This window comes from Poromitra crassiceps (genome assembly GCF_964638095.1).
Source record: "Poromitra crassiceps genome assembly, chromosome: 1".
NCBI classification, from domain to species: Eukaryota; Metazoa; Chordata; class Actinopteri; order Beryciformes; family Melamphaidae; genus Poromitra; species Poromitra crassiceps.
This window is the reverse complement of record NC_139623.1, coordinates 34711846-34737136: the sequence shown is the minus strand read 5'-3', so window position 1 is coordinate 34737136 and position 25291 is coordinate 34711846. Positions and strand designations below refer to the sequence as shown.

The 25291-nt window shown below is 45.4% G+C and overlaps 1 protein-coding gene across 1 annotated transcript; it reads right to left on the bottom strand.

Annotated features, from left to right (window-relative positions):
- Nucleotides 1-13831: 13831 nt before the first annotated feature.
- camlg (calcium modulating ligand) lies at nucleotides 13832-25122 on the bottom strand. The gene is made up of 4 exons (XM_083637939.1): nucleotides 24823-25122; nucleotides 22980-23431; nucleotides 17424-17489; nucleotides 13832-17333 (listed from the first exon to the last, which is right to left on the bottom strand). Exons 1-4 carry the CDS (start codon nucleotides 24983-24985, stop codon nucleotides 17142-17144), a joined length of 873 nt encoding a protein of 290 aa, XP_083494065.1. The 5' UTR covers nucleotides 24986-25122; the 3' UTR covers nucleotides 13832-17141.
- Between the last annotated feature and the right edge of the window lie 169 nt (nucleotides 25123-25291).

Sequence of the window (25291 nt, the reverse complement as noted above, 5' to 3'; positions counted from 1 at the left end):
GTGTTTTATTTCTTGCTTTTGTTTGTTTAACTTATGAGACTCCCAATCTGATTAAATTCTGTAATTGCCTTCTATGGGAACTCACTTTTTATGATTATTAAGCCTCTGTTTAAATACAGACTATATATGAAATATTTTAATATAATAGGATATGGGAAATTCTTTAACACAGACATAACAAAGCCATTGTTGATCTTTTAATCATGCTTATTGATACTTGTATATTGAAAATACTACATTATATAAAGGTAAAGAAATGCTGATTTTAGTATGAACATATTAAAGTGAAATGACGCTAAGAAAATAAAATGTTTGGAACTTTTTAATCGTAGTTTGTGTCGTGGTGCATTAAGTGTTTGGGTTGGGATTACAAGGCTAACAAAAAAATATATTGATCAGTATAAATTATTCAATATTAGTCTTGGCAAAACTCTGGTAGACAAACCTCATAAAACAATGTAAGAAAGCAAAAGTCAAATTAAAGAATGAACAGATTCACATTCCGTGTAAGAAGAGTTTTTCAGCAGTAGACCAACATCCAAACAGGCTGATGGACCAAACCCTATTTAAATCTTTACTAAACAAAGCAGACGGCTCCTTACAGAGTCTGAAGACTTTGAGTCTGCTTCATTTACAACCAAATATCTTGTCATTTTTGTTCCACGTAAAGAAGCGATTAAATATATATGCAGTGGTGTAGTGCAGGTTATACACAGTATACCTACCTATTTTTTCTCTGTCCACTTCTAAATCCCCTCTAATGTTCCTGCACTGGTATGAGCCGATAGGTTTTTCAGGATTTCATTCATAACTCTACAGTATGGTGACGTAACGGACTATCAAATTTCTACCCCATTTCAACCAATCATATCATGACATGGCACCTATCAATCATTTCGAGGAGAAAATTCTGCAGGCAAGATGGCCGCCATATAAAATAAAACATTGTAATGTCTTCATTTAATGTAGAATGCAAAGACATGTAACTGGCTCGTTAACTCGCATTCCAGGAGTAACTATTTACCACTTCAGAAGCTGTATCAATGAATTGATGTTGGATTCCGCTCACCCCTCTGGGGAGCGCAGCCAGGCGGGGTGACGCTAGTTTTATATAGAGATGTTTCCGACTTCCGATAAAAAAAGATTGTGCCCATGTGGCCTACCAAACTGAGCCCATGTAGACCTAGCTGATGGCAGAGACTACACACACCTCTCGACTTGGCCGTGGACCAGGGTCACCAAGACTGTGTCCAGATCCTCCTGGAAGCCAGGGCCGACCCTAACAGAAGCGTACTTGCCTCAGACACCCTGGTCTACCGTGCTGCCTCGGCGGGAAGGCTGGAGATAGCCTACTGCAGGAAGTGGAACTCATCAGGTTATGTGCTGCTGTTGACATGGTCAGCGTTTACACCCTCAGGCGGTCTCCTCTCTACATCAGTGCGCGCCACCACCGCCTGGACTGCTTCCGCCTGCTACTCCAGGCCGCTGGCGTTCTGACCCGTGACGTGGCTTCTCTCCTGCTCGGTGAGGTGCTGATGAGGCTCAGGTGTGACGCGGCCTTCCAGCTGCTCCTGGACCACGGCGCTGACCTGGCCCTGGTGAAGACGTAGGCACAGCTGGAGGATATGGGGGATCCCAAGGCGCTCCGGGTCTTTCTGGAAGCCAACAGATGTCCTTGCATTCTCGCCCACGTGTCAGATCCAGATCCACCAAGCACTGGGCACACATCACCTGAAGCAGGTCCACTCCCTACCATTAACACAAGTGATGAAAGACTTTGTACTCCACCAAAACTGACTTGAAGGACTGTCAAGTTTATTTATTTTCATTTCTTAAATTTAGTTCTTCAGTGTCAATACTATACTACTATAATTGGAGAGTTGTGTGTCCGTGTGTGCTCGGTTCATTGTCCCCAACAGAGTCTGCCCTACTATACTATGACATCACTGATGATGTCACAATGACATCATTGATGATGTCACAATGTATGTCATACATCACTGATGTCATACATTGGGCAGATTTTTTTTTCTTTTGCAACAGACTCATTCCAGACCCCTGAAAAGTGTTTTGGCAAATTTTTGAGGTGATCGGAGCAACGACTGGAGATATAATGTGCTCGGACAGACATTTGTGATTATATAGTAAGATAGAGAGAGAAAAAAAGAAGAGAGACGAGATGAGATGAGCAGATCAAAGGACAAAAGCGACAGCAAACAATTTGTAATTGTTTGTAATTAAAGATTTTATTAACAAGGTTAATTGCGGACATCAGAAACATGTTTAAATATAGAGCAGTAGCATTTATTCACTGACAAATAGCCTGAACAACACATGTAGGAGCCGTTTATTCATAGCTAACTTTAACAGCTAACTTGAACGTTTATTTATGAAATTCTTAAATTACAATAATTATGTTTTCTTATTAGAATTGTCTGGTTGTGGTTCACTCTGTGGTGTAGAGATTTATTCTGGCCACAATATGGCAGTATATAATTTTTCCATGTGATTCAGGTAGCACAATTTGCCACAGGTGTTTTAAACTAGCAGTAATTACTAGGAGAATCAGTTTTGTCTCTGTAGGTGGTGGAAGCACACGGTTCTTACCGTAAGGCCGTAAAGCCGTAAAACTGTCTTGGTCAAACCCGGCATTCCAACTCATTCTCAACATATCATTTTGGTAATGTACTCTTTTTCTGCTGCGACCTGGTGATTAATAAATGGGAGCGCCTGTGGCGTCATCACCCAAATGGAAATCTGATTTCTGGACATTATACTTTTTCATACATGGATACGAGTGAAGAACATTCCTTACACACCTACAGAAGTGACTAATTAAGTTTTGGATTTTTTGGATAGTCACTACAACACACACACACACACACACACACACACACTACACTACACTACACTCTACACTCACTGCAGCGTCCCATATCTCAGCCGCAGCAGCCACTGACTGACATGCACACATAATAGGGTGAGAGGAGTCTATTGTAGCTGCACTCCAACTGGAGTTTGTAAAGAGGTAATAGGGTGAGAGGAGTCTATTGTAGCTGCACTCTAACTGGAGTGTGTAAAGGGGTAATATGGTAAGAGGAGTCTATTGGAGCTGCACTCTAACTGGAGTGTGTAAAGGGGTAATATGGTGAGAGGAGTCTACTGTAGCTGCACTCTTAACTGGAGTGTGTAAATAGGTAATATGGTAAGAGGAGTCTATTGTAGCTGCACTCTAACTGGAGTGTGTAAAGGGGTAATATGGTAAGAGGAGTCTATTGGAGCTGCACTCTAACTGGAGTGTGTAAAGGGGTAATATGGTAAGAGGAGTCTACTGTAGCTGCACTCTAACTGGAGTGTGTAAAGGGGTAATATGGTAAGAGAGTCTACTGTAGCTGCACTCTAACTGGAGTGTGTAAAGGCGTAATATGGTAAGAGGAGTCTACTGTAGCTGCACTCTAACTGGAGTGTGTAAAGAAGTAATATGGTGAGAGGAGTCTATTGTAGCTGCACTCTAACTGGAGTGTGCAAATAAGTAATATGGTGAGAGGAGTCTACTGTAGCTGCACTCTAACTGGAGTGTGTAAAGGGGTAATAGGGTGAGGAGTCAATTGTAGCTGCACTCTAACTGGAGTGTGTAAAGAGGTAATAGGGTGAGGAGTCAATTGTAGCTGCACTCTAACTGGAGTGTGTAAAGGGGTAATATGGTAAGAGGAGTCTATTGTAGCTGTACTCTAACTGGAGTGTGTAAATAAGTAATATGGTGAGAGGAGTCTACTGTAGCTGCACTCTAACTGGAGTGTGTAAAGGGGTAATAGGGTGAGGAGTCAATTGTAGCTGCACTCTAACTGGAGTGTGTAAAGGGGTAATATGGTAAGAGGAGTCTACTGTAGCTGCACTCTAACTGGAGTGTGTAAAGGGGTAATAGGGTGAGGAGTCAATTGTAGCTGCACTCTAACTGGAGTGTGTAAAGGGGTAATAGGGTGAGGAGTCAATTGTAGCTGCACTCTAACTGGAGTGTGTAAAGGGGTAATATGGTAAGAGGAGTCTATTGTAGCTGTACTCTAACTGGAGTGTGTAAATAAGTAATATGGTGAGAGGAGTCTATTGTAGCTGCACTCTAACTGGAGTGTGTAAAGGGGTAATAGGGTGAGGAGTCAATTGTAGCTGCACTCTAACTGGAGTGTGTAAAGGGGTAATATGGTAAGAGGAGTCTACTGTAGCTGCACTCTAACTGGAGTGTGTAAAGGGGTAATAGGGTGAGGAGTCAATTGTAGCTGCACTCTAACTGGAGTGTGTAAAGGGGTAATAGGGTGAGGAGTCAATTGTAGCTGCACTCTAACTGGAGTGTGTAAAGAGGTAATAGGGTGAGAGGAGTCTACTGTAGCTGCACTCTAACTGGAGTGTGTGAAGGGGTAATATGGTAAGAGGAGTCTACTGTAGCTGCACTCTAATTGGAGTGTGTAAAGGGGTAATAGGGTGAGACGAGTCTATTGTAGCTGCACTCTAACTGGAGTGTGTAAAGAGGTAATAGGGTGAGGAGTCAATTGTAGCTGCACTCTAACTGGAGTGTGTAAAGGGGTAATATGGTAAGAGGAGTCTACTGTAGCTGCACTCTAACTGGAGTGTGTAAAGGGGTAATAGGGTGAGGAGTCAATTGTAGCTGCACTCTAACTGGAGTGTGTAAAGAGGTAATAGGGTGAGGAGTCAATTGTAGCTGCACTCTAACTGGAGTGTGTAAAGGGGTAATATGGTAAGAGGAGTCTACTGTAGCTGCACTCTAATTGGAGTGTGTAAAGGGGTAATAGGGTGAGATGAGTCTATTGTAGCTGCACTCTAACTGGAGTGTGTAAAGAGGTAATAGGGTGAGGAGTCTATTGTAGCTGCACTCTAACTGGAGTGTGTAAAGAGGTAATATGGTAAGAGGAGTCTACTGTAGCTGCACTCTAACTGGAGTGTGTAAAGAGGTAATATGGTAAGAGGAGTCTACTGTAGCTGCACTCTAACTGGAGTGTGTAAAGAGGTAATATGGTAAGAGGAGTCTACTGTAGCTGCACTCTAACTGGAGTGTGTAAAGAGGTAACTATGTAGCTGCACTCTAACTGGAGTGTGTAAAGAGGCAATATGGTGAGAGCAGTCTATAGTAGCTGCTCTAACTGAAGTGTGTAGAGGTAATATGGGGAGAGCAGTCTATTGTAACTGCTCTAACTAACACATGTAAAGAGGTAATATGTTGAGAGGAGTCTACTGTAACTGATCTCTAACTGAAGTGTGTATAGAGGTAATATGGGGAGAGCAGTCTATTGTAGCTGCTCGGGGCGGTGGTGGCCGTACCGTGTTCCGGTCCCCCACTCCATCATCAGGCCCATAGGGCACCATGTGGCCGTGGTGGAGTGGCGTGATTTCTAACCCCACATAGGATAAGCAATAACCACGCCCTGTGGCGCCGGGATTGGCCAGGAGCAACACTGGAGGGCACGCAGCCCAGCGATTTCATGAACCAAATTTGCTCTTGAGAACGGACAGCGATTTCGAGAGCGGACATTGAGAGCGGACATTGAAATGAATTATGGTCACCTACCTTCCTTAGCATAGTAATAATAATAATAATAAGTAGCCTATAATAATTGTAATCTACACAATGTACACAATCTACAAAAACATGCAATAATATAAACGGTGTTGTGTTCACGTTCATAGTCATATAATATAATTAAGCAATATAGCATGAGAGCTAGTGTGTTGTGGCAAATATATCCCGCTGTTCAGCTGTTATCCCACGAGGCCGCAGGCCGAGTGGAATAACAGCTGAACAGCGGGATATATGCCACAACACACGCTGCTCGAGTGCTATATTGCTTTTATAAAACGGTTTCCAAGTATGATAATATAATAATAATAGTAATACTATAAGTCCGACTGCCAATGCCATGGCATTCTGGTAGAGTCAGTTGAAACACTACTGTAAGGCGGGACCGCAAGAACGTGCGGGTGATTTGATTGGATCGTTCTGGAGACTGAAGTTGACATTGGCCAATCCTGGCGCTTGCTGAGAAGCTGAGAGCTTTTTGCAAAGCCCGACACCAGAGCCGTATGCCGACACCAACTAACGTTACGTCTTATTTAGAAATGCGGGGTTAAGATGCGGGGTCTTTTCTAATGTTTCTTTTCCTAATTCTTGTTTCTTTTCAAGCGCGCGGCTCACCAAACGTCTGGCTGCAAGCGAGTAGCTTTTTGTTTTGACACTACTGACTGTAAGGCGGGACCTCTAGCAAGAAGATAGACGTGCGGGTGATTTGATTGGATCGTTCTGTAGACTGAAGTTGACATTGGCCAATCCTGGCGCTTGCTGAGAAGCTGAGAGCTTTTTGCAAAGCCCGACAGGCTAACCTCGCGTCACCAGGCTCTTCTCGGGGAGAAAGAGCCTGGCTCCTGCCCACAATTGATTTTGTCACCCTACCTGGTTCCGGCCTAGAGCCCGCCCTAGACCGGATGGGCAGCGTTTCTAGCTCGTCAACTTTTACGTTAACTTGACAATTTGACCCAAGTATCAGAACGGCAAACAACAAAACAAAAGATGGACGTACCGAACGAAGTTTTGTTCTTTTAGAAACATTGCGGATTCACAATCTCACATCTTTTAAGCCGATACAGAAGCTTTGCATCAGACAATTAATCGAGGCAAGAGACGTCAAGCTAACGGCAACAAAGACGTTTTTTGGCGCACTGCCTTCCGGTGTTCATTCTGGTTCCGTGGTTTACGCCCCATGACAAAAAGCGGGATGAAAGGTGCCCAGACTACCGACAGGCAGCTCGAGCTGAGTGCTTTCTGCAAAGCCCGACACCAACTAACGTTACGGGGGTAAATGCGGGGTTAACAGCCTTTTTTTTGCAAAGAAGACATTAGCCCGCGTCTATTCTTGTACAAAACATAATTTTCTGCGAAGTATTAGTAAAGTTATAAGCGAAGATCGATTCACAAGGATCTGACAGCTGTCTCCGCCATTTGTTTTTTCTACATTGCAAAGCCTTTTAGTAAGAGAGTTGCCATGGCAACCAATACAATAACCCATGGCCATGGGTTATTGGAGTGGGTTATTGGATTTATACAATGGCTGTGAACCAATCAGATTGCTTGATTTGAGAGAGCCGTTTTATAATGTATCATATTGTAGCGGGTTGGGTTTGTGTGCTACCGTAAGTGTGTGATACTGTTCTGTGCATGGGGGTTAACGGTGGGATTGACATGTCTGTGGGGATTTACGGGGGTCTGTGAAGGCGACATATAGCCAGTGGGTGGGGTGAGAGGGGGGTTCACCTGTGATTGGCTGGGGGGAGGGGAGCTGTGGGCGAGAGGGGAACAGCTCGGGGAGTGGGAGCGTGAGCCTGAGAGAGACGGCTGTGTTTGGGGAGAGCGGAGAAGCTAGGAGAGATAGCGGGGTTTTGGGTGTGTGTTGTGGGGTTTGTTTTGGCGTGGGCTACGGCTGACAGTAGCCCCCGGACCTGTGTGAAACCAAATAAAGTGCGGTAACTAGATCCTGACTCTCGCCTGGTTCCTGACAATGCTACACTGGTGTCAGAAGAACGACTGGAAGACTCGAGCGCGACCTGGCGTTAGCGGTTAGCTGTTTGTGTGCTAGCTGCTACAAGGACCACGTGGAATGGTACGCATAGAAGAACGCCTGTCGGTGGACGGGGGGGAAAAGGAGCTACCGACCCCGGAGTTTAGCTCGGTGCTTGCTAGCATGGAGGGCCGCCTGAAGCAGGAGCTCAGCACGGTACTTGCCGGCGTGGAGGCCCGCTTGATGCAGGAGATCAGACGGCTGTTGGAGGCGACGCCTGCCTGGGCAGAGGGGCTTAAGGCCTAAACATGGTCGTCCGTCCGCCTCGAATTGGAGCCGTCTCGCCGTCTGCCGGCGCCAGCTAGCCCTACATGCTCGGACGCCACTACGCCCTCCCTCCCTCCCTCCTGTGGAAGCTCCGTGTGAAAATTGTGTGCCAGGCAGTCTGAATGAAATTGAATGTAACGTTCCCAATTCTATGTATTAAATTCTAAAAAACGACCCTCAACATTTGGGAAGGCTAAGCCACACAACTAGTTCGTTATAATCTAACATCATGCTTTGAAATACGACTTTACGACGATGAGCCAGGGCAACGGCCAGTCACAACTCTCCTGCAGCTGACGTCACGCACGTATCGTCGCCGTGAAGTCACATTTTCGAGCAGCCCCCGTCAGCCGACGGGGCCCCCTCCCCGTAGGACGGCGCTCCACCCGCCGTCATACGGGGAGGGCGGGGCGAGGCTCTGACGGACGACCATGTTTAGGCCTTTATGAACCTGATACGGGAGGTCGCGCAGCGCGGAGAGAAGCGGACGGAGGAGCCGCAAAGAGAGTGTTGGACTTGTGGGGGACATGGACACCTGGCGAGGTGGTGTCGCAGCGGTTCCGGGGGACAGACGGGGTACGCAGAGCAACGATACTGGGGACGGCCGGGTGGCTGCTGGTCGTGCGGAGCCTTCGGGCATCTGGCCAGGGGGTGTCAGGAGGCTGTCGGGGAGCAGAGGATGGCGGGAGAGGAGAGACGTGCAGGCGGCTGGCAGGTGAGACTCTGCTGGTCGTGTAAGAGGCCTGGACATTTGGCCAGAGACTGCACTGAGACAGTGGAGGTCAGGGAAGAGACACGGGTTGGGGAGAGTGTGGAAAGCCGGGGGGAAGAGAACGTTGTTAGGATCGGGAGAGCGACGCTCATATTTCCAGGTGAGCAGGTGTCGCTACTAACGCCGGAGGGACCGGCACAGCCGAGCTGCGCTACGCCCCCCACGGTTGCTGTATGGGAAGCCGAGGTGGTGGTCGTGGCCGGTTGTGTTCTCCCTGCTGTCCTGAACACGCCGCCCCCTGGGGGAGGGGGACAGGAGGACGAGCGCGGGCGAGAGGCGGAGAAAGAGGGGGAGTGTTCAGATGTGGACCTGGCGGGCGACTTGGCCATTTGGTCGGTCGAAGCGGAGGAGTGGAAACGCAGGCAGGCGGATGACGCGGATATCGGTCCGGTGTACACGTGGGTGGTGGCCGGACGCCGGCCCCCTGTGGAGGAGATTCACACGTTTTCCGGTGCCACGAAAGGACTGTGGACATGTTTGCGAAGCTGCGTCTGAGTGAAGATGGAGTTTTGGGGAGGGGGGAGCACGGGAAAAGAGGGTTCCAGACGGTTGTACCCAGCTCCCTCCGAGGGCTGGTACTGCGGTGGGCGCACAAGGGCCTCGGCTGTCTCGGGCATCGCGGGCCTGAGGAGACGCTCCGCCGTGTTCGTGGGGGACACTACTGGGGCAAACACAAGGAGGATGTGCGGAACTACTGCAGTGCGTGTGAGGACTGTGGGACACAGGGGGGGCTGAGGAGAGTCACCCGGCGGAGGAGTGACCCCACTGGGGGGGGAGAGGGACTAGTGTGCTTCTGGTGGGCCAGAAGCTTTGATGTGAGGGGGAAGTGTAGCGGGTTGGGTTTGTGTGCTACCGTAAGTGTGTGATACTGTTCTGTGCATGGGGGTTAACGGTGGGATTGACATGTCTGTGGAGATTTACGGGGGTCTGTGAAGGCGACATATAGCCAGTGGGTGGGGTGAGAGGGGGGTTCACCTGTGATTGGCTGGGGGGAGTGGAGCTGTGGGCGAGAGGGGAACAGCTCGGGGAGTGGGAGCGTGAGCCTGAGAGAGACGGCTGTGTTTGGGGAGAGCGGAGAAGCTAGGAGAGATAGCGGGGTTTTGGGTGTGTGTTGTGGGGTTTGTTTTGGCGTGGGCTACGGCTGACAGTAGCCCCCGGACCTGTATGAAACCAAATAAAGTGCGGTAACTAGATCCTGACTCTCGCCCAGGCACGGCGCCAGGATGAGTTCTCTACCGGTGCTAAAGCGGGGCTAAACCAATCTGTGAGGGTGCTAAGAAAACAATCAAGTTTCATGACTTCGACAGAGTTACTTACTATACAATAGGTTCTCGTTTTTTCCTCAATAAAAGCAGTATAGCACACAGCACACATCATTATCTCCAACTTTTTCTTTGTCCTCCTCGTCCTCGACGGCGACAGGATCTGGATTTACTTTTGTTTCTCAACTCTTTTCAGAAAACGTAGCATCTTTCAGTTTCACTGTCTGCAGTGACAGCTGACAGGCATGTTGCCTTCAAGTGCTCCTCGGATTTTCAGCTTTCAGGTAGAAACTTCAAGTGCTCCTTGGATTTTACCCTTTCAGATTCTAAACTTGTTCATGTTGTTTGGTGTGTTCATGAGCTTTTAAATTGTAATGTGAAACAGACACTACAAAGAACAATTGTTATATTGAACTTTATTATGTAGACGATTTGCAAGTTCATAGCTGTTTCCAAAATAATGCTTTACAGTCTGAATCATTTTCCAGATTATTCAAATGACACCTGAGGGGGCTTAACTGGGGCTACAGCAATTTGCGAGGGGGCTTTAGACCCCCCTTGCCCCGGTTTATCGCCGTCACTGCTCTCGCCTGGTTCCTGACAATGCTACAATATCGTTAATTTCAAGCTCAATTCTTACCCAGAGAAAGGGTACAGCACTGAAAATGTAACAAGCAATAGTTTTTTAAACATCTTTATTTTAAAAGATGAAAACCCCCAGGTGCTTTAGTCCCAAGCTTCAATGCTCCTGGCCAATCCCAGCGCCACAGGGCGTGGTTATTGCTTATCCTATGTGGGGTTAGAAATCACGCGGTGGAGTGGGGGACTGGTGTGCGGTCTGGAGCATTCCGGCTCCCATTGTGTTCTGGCCAGGCGCGGCCAAGAAAGGCCTACTGTAGCTGCTCTCTAAGGGAAGTGTTTATAGAGGTAATATGGTGAGAGGAGTCTACTGTAACTGCTCTCTAAGGGAAGTGTGTATAGAGGTAATATGGTGAGAGGAGTCTACTGTAACTGCTCTCTAAGGGAAGTGTGTATAGAGGTAATATGGTGAGAGGAGTCTACTCTGCTCTCTAAGGGAAGTGTGTATAGAGGTAATATGGTGAGAGGGGTCTACTGTAACTGCTCTCTAAGGGAAGTGTTTATAGAGGTAATATTGGTATGAGGAGTCTACTGTATCTGCTCTCTAAAGCCGCTTTCAGACATGCCTTGGAACTCGGGAGTTACTGTATCTAGAGGGCATCCGGGTGGCGGTGTATGTATGAACACATTTTGGTGAGCTATGCGCGCTCCTGCGACCCTCCTACTCTCCTGCTCTAAGACCAGCTCCGACCCTAGTATCAGGGGCGGATAGGCCCCCCCCTCCAGAGCTCCGTGAAGTAGGATGAGGCAGGGAGAGAGCCAGAAAGCCAGTGTGACAGATTATTATTATATAAATAGTCGATGTGAATGAGCGAGCAAAAAAACCATCATGCAGTTTCAGTTTTTCCAAATGAAGCTCAAACCTGCTCCGTGTGTGTCAGCCAACAGGCTACTACATGTTGCTGGATTGAAATTAGGGATCGACTGATGTGCTTTTTTCAGGGCCGATACCGATATCGATTATCGGTAATCAAAATGACCGATAGCCGATAATTGGAACCGATATACTGTACATTTGCAGTAAAAATAAAAACCTTGGTGTCAAAATTTTGAATAACACGACCTGTTGTGGAAATGCATTTTCCTCAGTTTATCCAACTGCAATATTAACACATTCAGTGCCACAGCGCTTCAGTAAAATTGTCTGGAGCCTGTGCCAGATTCACTTCCATTCAGTTGAAAACAGCTATAGAATTTTTTCTATTATGGCTATATTAACGGGGCTGGACTTTAATGAAACATTGAACACTCCTGCTTCTTCCAAAGAAGAAATTTTGTTTCTAGACAGTTCCATTATGAAATTACAGCCTCTCAAAAAAGTGCACTTAAGGGTACTCAAGGGTTTTCTGTCGTTTTTTTTTACTTTCCAAGATATGGCCCCTTTTATGAATACCTTTTGCACTCTAATTTCGAGCACATTCACTGACTCTGGCTGGTGTTTTCTGATGTGGTGGCGTGTGGTGTGGTTTCTGTGAAGCCTGTGTGCCCCACACCCCTCTCCCCCCCCCCCCCCCCCCCCCTCCCCCCTCTCCCCTCTCCACCTCTGAGCTGCGGGCTCCTCCCACACGCACAGAGTTTGTTTTCTCGTTTTTGCCCCGGACAGATCCCAGCGCCCATCAAGAAGGAAATGATGCGCGCTGGCAAACGCGACTGAACGAAAAGGCTTGGCCGTTCGGCTTCGGATGCTGGCTTTCTAGGAAATCGTGTGGAGATAGATAGAAGCATAAGAGCTCAGTTGTGAGCGCGGATGCAGCCGAGCCCACTGTCCGCTGTAGACAGAGCAATATATACGGCTCTGGCAGAAAAAGCATGCATCGGTTTCCACTTTCTCCGCTGTCTCCTGTACAAAGTAAAGGATCTGAGGTGGGTGGAGCAGCTCCTGTGACGATGTTTAAGGTGGCGCCGTGTGATCCCTTGAAGGGATTCATGCTCACTGGCTAGGTACGACCTTAAACAGCAGAATTATGGAATAATATGAATTATGATTTTAGGACGTCCACAGACGTCCTTGGCACTCCTCGTTACTTTTTTTTAGGACGTCCACAGACGTCCTTGGCACTGAATGTGTTAATTGAAAATATTCACATTATTAACCCTTATTGCCCTCTTGGCCAGGTAATTATTGTAAAAGAGAATGTGTTCTCAATAATCTACCTGGTAAAATAAAGGAAATGATGATGATGATTAACATTAAGCAAAGGGTTGTTGATCTGTGTGTGTGTGTGTGTCTCCCCTTCCAATGATGATCACAGGTACCCAATATGTTACATGCATTTCTGATCACCAATACCATTATTATACATATACAGTATATATGTACAGTATGCTGATACCTTATTAGTAACCCTGAGACTAAATTTTAAAAAGCATGACCCTCCCCTATTTTCCTCCAGTGACCCCTTCCATAAATAACGAACGACCCCTAACATAAACACAATATCTGTTGTTGAGACTTTAGAAACATTTTGAAGTAATTAATGTACAGGTCAACTCCCAAGTCACCACAACCCAAGTCAAGTCTTGAGTCTTCTCTTCAGCATTAAGTCAAGTGGGGTCGCCTGGAATTCAAATAGGGTCGCCTGAAATTCATTTTTTTAATTAAACACCACACACAATTTAATACTACCGAAGATGATTAGGGTCACTTGCGATTTATTTTTGTTCTGAATTTAAAGTGATAATTTCTAAGATTTCAGCTTTATTCTCTTGGGTGACACCTATGGCGATGAGTGGTAATTGCAGGTGAGATCCAAACTGTTGCATTATGTGACATTACTAATGTCACATAATGTCACTATATACGGCAAAGGCTTCCATCAATGGACCATAGCCTCAATCAACATTTTGAGTGACTTATTTTTTTTAGATGAAAATCTTTGAGATTATAACTTTAAATCAGGATTCTGAGAATAAAGTCAGAATTCTGTGGGGAAAAAGAAACATACTATGTGGTTATATTGACGATGTCACTGATGCTATTATCGATGGTGTACTGGAATTTGAATGTCTCGGATCCCTAGATTTTTGTGACGTCAAAGTAGGGTCACGAGTCAAAAAAAGTTGGGAACCCCTGCGTCAAGTCTCAAGCAATTAAAAGAGCCAAGCCATCATGGGACTCTAGTGTTCAGGCAATCAACTCTGATAAAGGAGTAAAAATAAATATAGTAAATATAAAGTGAAGTCTTAAAGCAGAGGCACCATGAAACTTTACACATTTATTTGGTTTGAATTGTCCTGGGTTATTCATACCGGTGTTTTTTTCCTAAGCAGATACTGTTAGATTATGTGGACACTGATTTAACATTGAATTTTATATTACAATCAAATAAGATCAATCAAAACAATTAACAGAATACCAATGCACAATTCTATAAACAAAGAAATCAAGGAAGTCTAATGAATAGTAAATCACACCAACACCTTTACAGGAGAGAAACACAACATTCACCAACAAACTTTTTAATAAATTAATTTGATGAAATGCGAGTATGGAAAGAGGACGTAACACACCACAGGAGTATATGAGAGTATGAGAGGCTGAGGACAGAGCAAAGCAAGACAGGAGGTTTCATCAGATTTGCCCCAGCGCAAATACAAGAGAGACATACAACTAAGCATACGAAAAGGGTGCTGAAAAGGTGGTCGGATGCAGCCTGCCATCCCTTCAGAAGAAGGGATGGCATCCATGGCAGAAGAACGATATCTGGGAGTACCAGAACTTCTCATCACAGGGACAGTTTTTACCCAACTGTCATCCGCCTCTTCAACAAGATCCGAAAGCCTCTTAAAAAAATGCATGCACTTATGTATGCATTCCATACTTGCACCAAGTCAAATTCATAATTTGTAATCTAACATAGGCATCGAGCGCGCATGTGCGGGCTCACTAGCTCGGCAGCGAGGCCGTGTTGCACCTCAGCCGCTGCGCGGCCTCGCCTGCCCTATTGGCACGCGTATGTTGCTCACAAAATTTTATTGCCCTTAAGCTTACATGCACGCAGGTGTGTGTGCCCCTTAAGTTTACATAAGTGCCTGTCATAAGACGATTTTGCTCTTATGACATCACCGATGACATCATCAGTGATGTCACAATGCCTCCTATGACATCATCAGTGGGACAAAAATTGAAACAAAGAAACATTGCTGGCTTCCTCCCTTTTATAATAGATTACTTACTGTGGCTTTTAAAAGTGAATGCTGAACAATCCCACTGCCTCACACTTAGCAGCAGTGACAACACACAACTTTCCAGTAGGCTACAGCCTGAAATGTTCCTCTCTCCCCTCCATAACACACTTCAATATGGGGATATGACTGAACTTGATTTTTATTAAGCTCATTATAGATAGATGGTGCAAAGAAATTTACTCCACACGGTACATCCCGAAAGACAAAATGCTTCTTCTGAACACTGTAGGACAGAGCACAGATGTAAAATGTATGAAGAGATCACAATGCAAATACGTCAGCAGCATCCACTTGTTAAAGGGATAGTTTGGGGTTTTTAAGACACCAAATCAGATTCATTAGGAGCTGACTTCTAGTCTAGAGGGAAACAACTGTGCTCCTCCTCACGGTTTGTTTCTAAGATAATGGATGTAGCTTTGCTACTAGACAGAAAAAGCACCTTCTCAAATACTTAAATGCTTGAACTATCTTTTTTAAACTCTATCACAATGTCAGTAGAAGAGATTAAAGGCATGTAGTGACTTCCATCAGTATTCCAATGGAGAGATTAAAAGCTATTTATTGATTCATTTTAATCAGGATGTTCTACCACACTCAAGGCAGGGGTTTCTAGACCTGAAGGGTTTGGACCCAAATTGATCCATAATTAGAGCGCTATATAGTGTGTTTCATGAGGCCGACTGCTGAGGTGACACTGCTAAATATGGAGAACTCCTTCCTCCTCACACTATAGATGGCTTTCAAGTGATGTAGCCTCCCCCGCAGGTTGGAGGTCCTCAGCTCTTCGGACAGTGGGTGTCAACAGCTGATTTTGTGTGTCTAAATGTACAATTAGGTCGTTTCAACAGAATTCAGTAGACATTGTTGATTTCCATGTTGATTTTGACTGGGAACTGATCATTTCACCACAGATAAATCTGGCTGATTTTGTCTTTAGATATTGTCAGCGTGTGAGCTTGTAAATGATAGTATCTGGTGAGCTAACCATCACTGTTTTGGTGTCAGAAACTGATTAAAGCACTAGCTAACATCTAGTAGAAGCTTAGTAGTTGCTAGCACTTGCTTGTTAGCTTTAGCATTGATAGTTTTGCTAAATGAGCCTGCTGGCTAGTTAGCTGGCAAACAGTTTTTTTTCTAGCTGAGCTGACTGAAGACAAGACAGTTTACTGTGTCACGGTAAATTAAGCTTAAGTGAAAATTCTTTAAGAGAGACTGTAATGTCATTCATTCACTCTCCTAGGATAAAACTCATACCCACTCCTTAATCAACCTGCATTTTCCTGTCTCTAGGAGAAACCCTTTAGTTGTCACTGGCTCTCATTCATCCCTCCTGTCCTCATTCACATCTTTCCCTGTCAGGAGAAAACCTTTTATGTCACGCCCACTCATTCATAAAACTCAGTCATCAATCACCCCTTTCCCGCTTCTACCTAGCGTCACTGTTTGTGGGCGGTATCATTTAGATTAAGCCAATCAGAGCATGACACATCTTCCCATTCAGCCTATGGTCTATACTGTCATAGCTAAAAACCTCCCGTTTCTCTCTGTGTCGTCTCATTGGGTTTCAGTACGTTCCTGCGTCCCTCCTCCACCCCATTCTCCTCCAGTCCTCTCTGAGGTCTTCAGATTCAGAAGCCTTCTCCAGCAAGACCAAGTCTACTTCACCACCACCAGGTCTAGACTCCACAGGGGGGATATTCAATCTACTCTGGCTGCATCCATCTACCCCTGCTGATCATGACGTCATAATCAAGCTGACATCATGATGGAGTCTAATCGCCAAAAAATATATCTATTTATGTGCCTACAGGCTCATGTATCTAATCATCTAATAAATCATTGTCATTCTAGAAATGTGTCTCTCTGGTTGAATTACATTTGGACACAAAACAACCTTATCTTATTGTATTTAGTCTTATTATTATATCCTCTGCTTAACTCAAACAGCAACTGCTTCTGTCAGTCATAACAGATAAAGAACCTCAGTAACCTCTTCACTGCAGGGTTGTGGTCAAGTCTCTTACAATTCAGTCAGTTCAGGAGGATGATCATCTCCAAAATCATGAATGGGAAAAGTTTAACTCTCAAATGCTTCTTCTAGGCAATAAATAAAGGAAAGGAAGCCTCTATCAGTTTTATGTGGACATCACTTTGGATTTTAGGTTTTTTAGGTTTTGAATGGCATGAATTGAAAATGTTTTGACCCACTAAAGGGCTGACTGAGCATGTTTATAAACAGCATTAATAGTGTTGTATACTGGATAGGAAATCAACTAATTTGCCCACTGGATATGGATGCATATAGATTTCACCATTTTACCAGCAGAATTTGTTTACAAGAACACAGAACAGACCAACAAGGAGGGCGGGGCTAACTGAGGTCCTCCCTGCCAATCAGGGAGTGTCTGATCCGAAGAGCTGCAGGATCTCGTGCGAGAGGATGAAGGTGAAGAAGTAGAGGCAGAGGTCGGCGAAGACATCGCCCATCCTCCTGTAGGTGTCCATGGAGCGGTTGATGACCTCAGCCGGGATGCCGGATAGCAACAGGGCAGCGGTCAGTACAGTGGTCTGGGTCTTCTTCTCTACCTGGAGGGGTAGAACACGCAAAGAGACTGTTACACCAAGTCAATTACTAATGGGAAATGGATCTAAACCAAACATCTAGTGCCAACTCACCTTTGGAAAGTATTTGTATAACCCCATGTAGGCCAGTTCCAGGGTGAGAAATGGAGCAAATATTGACTAGAAGAGAGGAATACAATATTAAAATAATGTCATGTTTACACTCATCTATTGACAACAGCTGACAATAGTGAGTAGGGATGCACCAATACTGATGCTGGCATTGGATAATAGGACAAAACAGTAATGTGTAATACCAAAAGAAAGCCAACGCCATATTGAAAATATCACGCAAACACTACTTATGACCTTTTCACACTTAGAAGGATTGTATATCTCTCATGGGAAGAAAATGGATTACATCGTACATTTTTGTGGAACTCGAAATCTCGCGTGCGTGGGTGGAGACTGGAGAAAGTATATTTTCCCCCTCCCCAAGTTACAAATTACCTTCGAACTGCATCAGACAAAGGACTTTGCTAGACCTTACCTTAGTGCTGATATCAGATCGATTTCAGTTTGTGCACGTTAACGATGAATCCTCCAGGTGTGCAAAACTTAGACATGGAGTTCCACAAGGTTCCGTGCTTGGGCCGATCCTGTTCATCTTATGCTTTCCTTTGGTGATATTATCAGGAAGCACTCACTAAATTGTCATTGCTATGCAGATGATACCCAATTATATCTATCAGTGAAGCCAGATTAAATTCATCAATTAATTAAACTTCAAGCATGTGTTAAGGACATAAAGAAGTGGGTGGTGTGCAATTTTCTGCTTCTAAATTCAGACAAAACCGAAGTTATTGTGCTTGGCCCTAAGCACTTTAGAGAAACATTATCTAATAATATAGCTATTCTGGCTGGCATTACTTTGGCTTCCAGCTCCAATGTAAGGGATTTGGGAGTTATCTTTGATCAGGATTTGTCCTTTATCTCTCACATAAAACAAATGTCAAGAAGTGCCTTCTTTCATTGCAAAAATTCAGCACTTCCTGTCTCAGAAAGATTAGTTCATGGATGTGTTACTTCTAGGATGGATTACTGCAATTCTGTATTATCAGGTTGCCCCAAAAAGTCCCTAAAGACTTTCCAGCTGATTAGGAAAATAAATCATATCCCATACTAGCTTCTCTGCACTGGCTCCCAGTAAAATCCAGAATATAATTTAAAATCCTTCTACTAACCTATAAGGCATTAAATGGTCAGGCAGACAGGCACCATCATATCTTAACTCATTGAGTGCCAATGACGACAATCATCGTCAATTCGATTAGTGACGTAGAGTGCCAATGACGACGATTGTCGTCAATTGCGTTTTTTGACGGTGGGACGTGGATCAAAGCCTATTACATCTCCTATAAAAATATGGGAGCTATTGAAGGTGTATAACCTATTTTACAGACCCATTAGGTGGCGACCGTGCTCTCCAGATTAGAGGAAGGTCAGGAAAACAGCAGGAAAAAGCCCCGTGATGAAAGAGAAACCGCTCATGCTGCAGCCAGAGCCATATAGATGGCTCTGGCTGCAGCTGACGTTGGCTGCGAACAGCAGTCAATCCGCGCCCACAACTGAGCCCCTCTGCCTCTGTCTGTCTGTCTGCATAGTTTCTCCACACGATTAGCCGCCAGAAAGGCAGCACCCGACGCCGAAGGGCCAAACCATTCTCAGCAGTCCGGTTTGGCTTTTCCGTGTTGCGCTGGGAGCCGGCGCACAAAAACGGAGCGCTCCGAAAATAGACTGGGTGCGTGAGGCTGTGTGTTAGTGTGGGGAGGAGTTTGCAGCTGAGGGGGGGAGAGGGGGGTGGGGCACACAGGGCACCACACAACTACACCACGTCACTACTAGAGCTGTCACGATTCCTCGAGTACCTCGAATAACTCGAATAATTAAATTGATCGAGGCCAAAATGATTCGCCTCGACACGCATCTGAGTAATAGAAGAGAGTGGGTAAAATAGAAATTCCGACGGAACCTTAAGGCAACACGCGAGAGCGCGTTACGTCAGTATGTCACTCTACCTGAAAACATCAACAAACGGGTCCACCCGAAAATGTGGCTACACTTTCCCAAGATAGACTCAGACAACACTGGTTGCAACATTTGTGATGTGAATTGCAAAGCTGGCCAGGGAAACACCTCAAACTTGAGGAAGCATGGTCAAACACAAGATATATTTACAGTAGCTAAATGCTGAAGACTGTAACGTATTACTAGATAGGCTGGGTGAATGAAGCAGGCAGCGCACCGCAGGTAACGTTAGCAGCACGCACCTCCTCAGCTGTAACGTTGAGAGAGGCATCGACTACAACATCAGGTAACGTTATTTAATTAGCTAGCGTTAGCTGGATAAGTTGTTTCACTGCCGTTGTAGTTGTTAGATAACGGGGCTTTTCACTGTCTTCACAACGACTGCAAAACAGAGATCGTTAACGTTAACGCGTTAACGCTAACGTTGCTGCAGTAATTGTCAAGGGTTTAACAGAAAGTATTTCCTCAGCCTGTATAGTAGCTATCAACATGAAATAAAAAGCATTTGACAGCTTAAACCCGTGGCTTTTTATTTGGAAGGGTTACATTTGCCGTAATCTTTATTAACATTTCTTAAAATGCATTAGAATATTTTTATTTTTATTTTTTTGGGTTAAAGATCTTTTTTTTTTAATTAACATTAGAGCAAATATAATACGAAAAGCCAAAGGGTTAAGCTCTCAAATGCTTTTTATTTTATGTTTCTATGTACTACAGAGCCTGAGATATGAAGGCTTTAGTGAATACCGACCGCTCTCTCTGAGAAGTTTGGACCGTTTTCTGTGAGAAATACAAAGCTCAACCTATTAACGTTAGCGGCTAATTTAACAGCGTTTTGTGTGTGTGTGTGTGTGTGTGTGTGTGTGTGATCACACTAGCCTGTTGGTGTGTGAGAGAGAAAGAGAGAGTGAGTGTGTGTGAGAGAGAAAGAGTGTGTGTGTCATGCAGCTGTAAGGTAAATGAAGGATGTAAACTAGCTAGTAAGCCATTCATTCATATTATTTAACGGTTGCTGTACACTGGAAGAACTCAAACGTCAGGTTGAAAAGATGAATGGTGCCACTGCCAGTTCTATGCAATTTAAAAATAAAAATTTTGTTTTTTCTAAGAAAGAAACTAATGTAGTTGTTTATTTGAAGAGATTTATCTTATTTTTTGGTGTATATTTACGATAAGCCTTTGAAAACACAAAAAAGGGTTCTTATCCGATTACTCGATTAATCGATGGATTATTCGGTAGAATACTCGATTACTAAAAGAATCGATAGTTGCAGCTCTAGTCACTACATCAGAAAATATTAGCTTCAGACTCAGTGAATGTGCTTGAAATGCTTCATTTCACAAAAGGCGGAATATCTCAGCTTCTAATTTGAAACGTGTCTTTTTGCTCAAAACAACCTATCTTCTCCGGCTCATAACTAAAGAAGGGAAAATGGTATCAATAAACTTTTTTTTGCAGATGATAGAAGAGAGTCTCATCGTTCTTTGTGCGTGATCGGTGTTTACATAGTAATATCACACAATATTCTGTGGGCCTCGAGAAATCACTGAAAATGCTCTGAAACTCTGGCACTGGGAGCATCCGTTCTCCAAAAGTGGCTGGCACTCAATGAGTTAAGCAGCTCAGGTCTACTCGTGGTTCCTAGAATTTCAAAAAGTAGAATGGGAGGCAGAGCTTTCATCTATCAGGCTCCTCTTCTTTGGAACCATCTTCCAGTCTCGGTCCGGGAGGCAGACACCCTCTCCACATTTAAGAGTAGACTTAAAACTTTCCTCTTTGATAAAGCTTATAGTTAGGGCTGGCTTACCAGCCCCTAGTTATGCTGCTATAGCAGGGGTGTGCAACTATTTTTCATGGGGGGCCACATGAGAAACCCAGATTGTTGCCGGGGGCCGAACACATATTGTCATGCCGTAACCCAGGGATGGGCAACTTTGATGATAGAGAGAGCCACAAAAAAAATCCTCGCTACCAGATTTTGCTGAGGGCCAGCGCCAAAAATTTGGGCCATTTGAAGCCAGGTTTAGAGGAATAACTAATTTCAAATTAACAGTTGTGATGGAATTATTCAGTCTTAACCACCAATATTTTATCTTTTTCTCACTCACTCCTATGTCACCACCTGCTCTCCCTGCAGGACTTGAAATTAACTTTTTTGACCACCTGCCAATATGGCTGCTACATTTTAAAGTTACCAGTGAATTAGAATTTCCACTAGCCAAAATGTTTTTCTTGAAATAAACCAGAATATGAGTGGGTTAATTTAAGCATAAGTATCAGTAAGTGGCCCGGGATTCTCAAAGCCTGTGTTGAGGATCACACGAACAAAAATGTACTCTTGAAGCTAAATAAATCCAAAACCAATGAGTTAATTATTTACATTTCTACTTCTATGTAGAACAGTCATTTCTTACACATGAGATTACTTTTAGCCTTTTAGTCATAAAGATTATTGAAAGATATTCCATATTCCAGACTGAAATATTATAACAGAAGTGGAGTATTGGCCAGAATGACATGAACATTTGGACACTTATTCAGCGGGTATCTTGCATCTTGAGTTCAGGTGCACTGTAAAAACAAATATGCGGGCCGTATTTTGCCCATGTGTGTGCTATAGGCTTAGACTGCCGGGGTGTTTCTTCCCATTAAAGGGAAGTCTTTTCCAAGACATACTGAGCCATATCTATTTCACATTCATGTCCCATTCATGAATCTTACTAACTTGACTTCTTCCCGGAGTCTTTGTGTCTCCCATTTCCTGCAGGATCTATGGAACCAGATGCTCACTCCAGTGGAAAGAGACCTACCACAGTACCACTACTATTACTATTATTACCGTAGTCCTGTTCTTATTACAGCTGCTACCGTTACTACTGTCGTAACTGTGCATGGGCACGGTGCACGGTGGGCACCGGGGCACAGTGGCTCAGTGGTAGAGCTGTCGCCTCACAGTCAGAAGGTCCTGAGTTCGATTCTCGCCTGGGACACTGTGGGCGCTGTGGTTGTGTTCCCCCCATATCTTCACTGCCTACTGCCCAGGTGGGGTATCTCGTCGTAAGGGCCTTTCTCTCTGTGTGGAGTTTGCATGTTCTGCCCCGTGCTCCCCCAGGGGGTTCCTCCGTATATAACCCCCCCACTAAAAACATGCAGAAGATCAGATCGTCATCGTCATCCGACCAGTGACGACAACACCCGAAGTTGGTCCCCGGGCGCTGTACGAGAAAGCGACCACTGCTCCTGGCCTGCCCCCCGGAGGAAAGGACATGCCTGGATGGGTTAAATGCAGAGGACACTTTTCACCGGCCAATGTCAGCATGAGTGTGTTGTGGTCTCTTTGTAAAGTGCCTTGGGATAACTCTTGTTATGATTTGGCACTATATAAATATAAAATTGATTGACTGATATAATCATCCATTGATCTCCGGTACATCATTCACATCATTCAGTAGCTCATTCACTGCAGGTGTCTGCTGTGATCACTACACAGGAGGTTGACCAATGGGCTGATCTCCCCAAAACAGAGTGTGTATTCTTTTCAGTTACCACATCAACAGTGCTCCGATAGCGATCAAGCTCACCAGATACTTGCAGACAAATACCCTGACGAAAACGGCGAGGAGGATGCTGCCGATGAGCCTGAAGATTCTGAAAGGATCAAACTCCTCTGAGTCGGAGCCTCCGTCCTGGGCTGGCTTCTCATTGGCCAGCTGACCTCGGAGTTTCATGGCGTCGTCGAAACGAGACAAGTACTTCTGTAGGCCTCTGCGCGGGGAGCCGTCATCTGACACCCGTTCACCCCTGGGCCTCTGTCGGAGTCCCTCGTCCTCCAAAGCGCCGCCCGGCTGCTCGCTGCAGTCGGGCAGCGGCGAGCCTCTCCTCTCTGGGGTGGCGCTGTGGGAGCGGCCGCTGAGGCCCGCAGCCTCCGGCAGGAAGGGCGACGGCCTGGGAGAGGCCGAAGACGACGACGGCCATGTTTCCGTCCTGTCGAGATCGAGATGGAAGCGAGGCTCTGTGGGACGCCGTGATGCTCCTGCTGGGTGGAGGGAGAGCAGCAGGGAGGGAAGGTGCGAGTGAGATTAAGTCTGATGTTAGCCCTCGTTCACACAGGATGCCAAAGCAACGCTCAAACAAAGCTGTACCTACGCGGCTGTAACCCTACCCACAAGTTTCATTTCGGCATCCTTGTTAACAGCGAAGCCATTCACACCACCCCCGCGCGTGCCACGCTCACGCCGTGCCGAAGCCATGCTCACGCCACGCCGAAGCGATCACTCAGGTAAATAGTCCCCTGCCGCCTCAGGGAAAACAACAACGCTAACTAGCTAGCAAGCTAACGGCAGAAACCTACACGCTAGCTCGTTGCTACACGCTGAAAACGGCAAGTTGGGTTATTTGAAACTATTTTCCAAGGGCACTGCCGCTAAGCGCCGCCAATCGCAATCCCACTATGGAGACCTGTGGCGCCAGACTCCTCGGACAAAAGGGAGAGGAGGCTGGCCAGCGAGACTACTGCAACGCTGACTAAGTGGCTGCACGCGATATACACGCTATCAATCACAATAAAACTACCACCTCCGAGACAATGTTTTTATCCATGGTGTGGGTGCCCTGGCACTCCCAAATAGTGCGTACTTTCCAATACAGAGCCCTTTTTCACATGCCAGTGCGGATGTTTTTAGGTGCTCCACAGTGCCAGATGTATCGGTTCGGTCAGGTGCTCAGTGGTTGGGAGGGTGTACTGCAGTTTACAATTTTGAGCATCGGCTCCGCCATGTGAAAAAGTGCTCGGTATTGGAAAGTATGCACTATTTGGGAGTGCCAGGACACCCACACCATGGATAACAACATTGTCTCGGAGGTGGGTACAGTTTTATTGTGATTGAAAGCGTGTATATTGCGTGCAGCCACTTAGTCTGTGTTGCAGTAGCTGTAGGGACTGCGCATCCTTGACTCTGAAGGAAGAATGACTGATGAGTCTTGCGTTGAGGCTAATGTCAGGTGTAACATCATCAATCATGACATCATCACTGTGGTATCATAACCTTCAACAGTGACATCACATCATCAGTGAAATAATCAATGACATCATCACTGTTGACATCCTTGAGGACATTTTCAGCAATGACATCATCTACCAATGTTTCTGTGATAGAGTAGCGTTATCCTAAATCAATTAATGTAATCTTATCTTCTGGCACTGGTGGGAGCACGGCCTACTAGTGTTGCAGCCTGAGCAAGGCTGTATTATTAAGATTTGAATGACTGTGTAAATTATGTAGAAGTTGGATGCGATGGGTGTGTGTGCGCTGACGAACAGGAATGATATGACACAACAGGCGTTTGCTAATTTACAGGCAGCTATGAGCTTATTATCCAAGTCATTTTTTAGCAGGAAAACTGTCACCGGTTATCGTTACGTACCGTTGTTTTCAGACTCATTTTTTGTGAAACCCACGATTCTGTTCATTCTGTCTTCTGAATTAATGAGGAGTTTTCTCCTTCGGATCTCCGCTCTCCTCTGCGCCGCCGACAGAGAGCTTTTCTCCTCGGGGCTGGTCTGGCCGTCGGCCTCCGCGGACTCCATGTTGAAGTAAATAAAATACCCAACTAAAGTCTGTTCACAGTGGATGCAGAACAACGATCTCTCGCTCGGTTAGTGTTGACAAAAAAGCCCTCAGATCATCGTTGCTTTCCAGTAAACAAAGCACAATGAACCTGCGTTTGTCGGCTTGTCGTCTGAAGCGATGACGCGCACTGATGATGCCAAGCCATCTAAAAGAGGGCGGGTACAAGTCGATGGTTCATTTCCAACTGCCAAGTAGCCTATTTTTTCATAGTGCTTTTGCAACCAGCTTAAATTTATATAGTTAGGAGTAGGAGACTTAAGTAT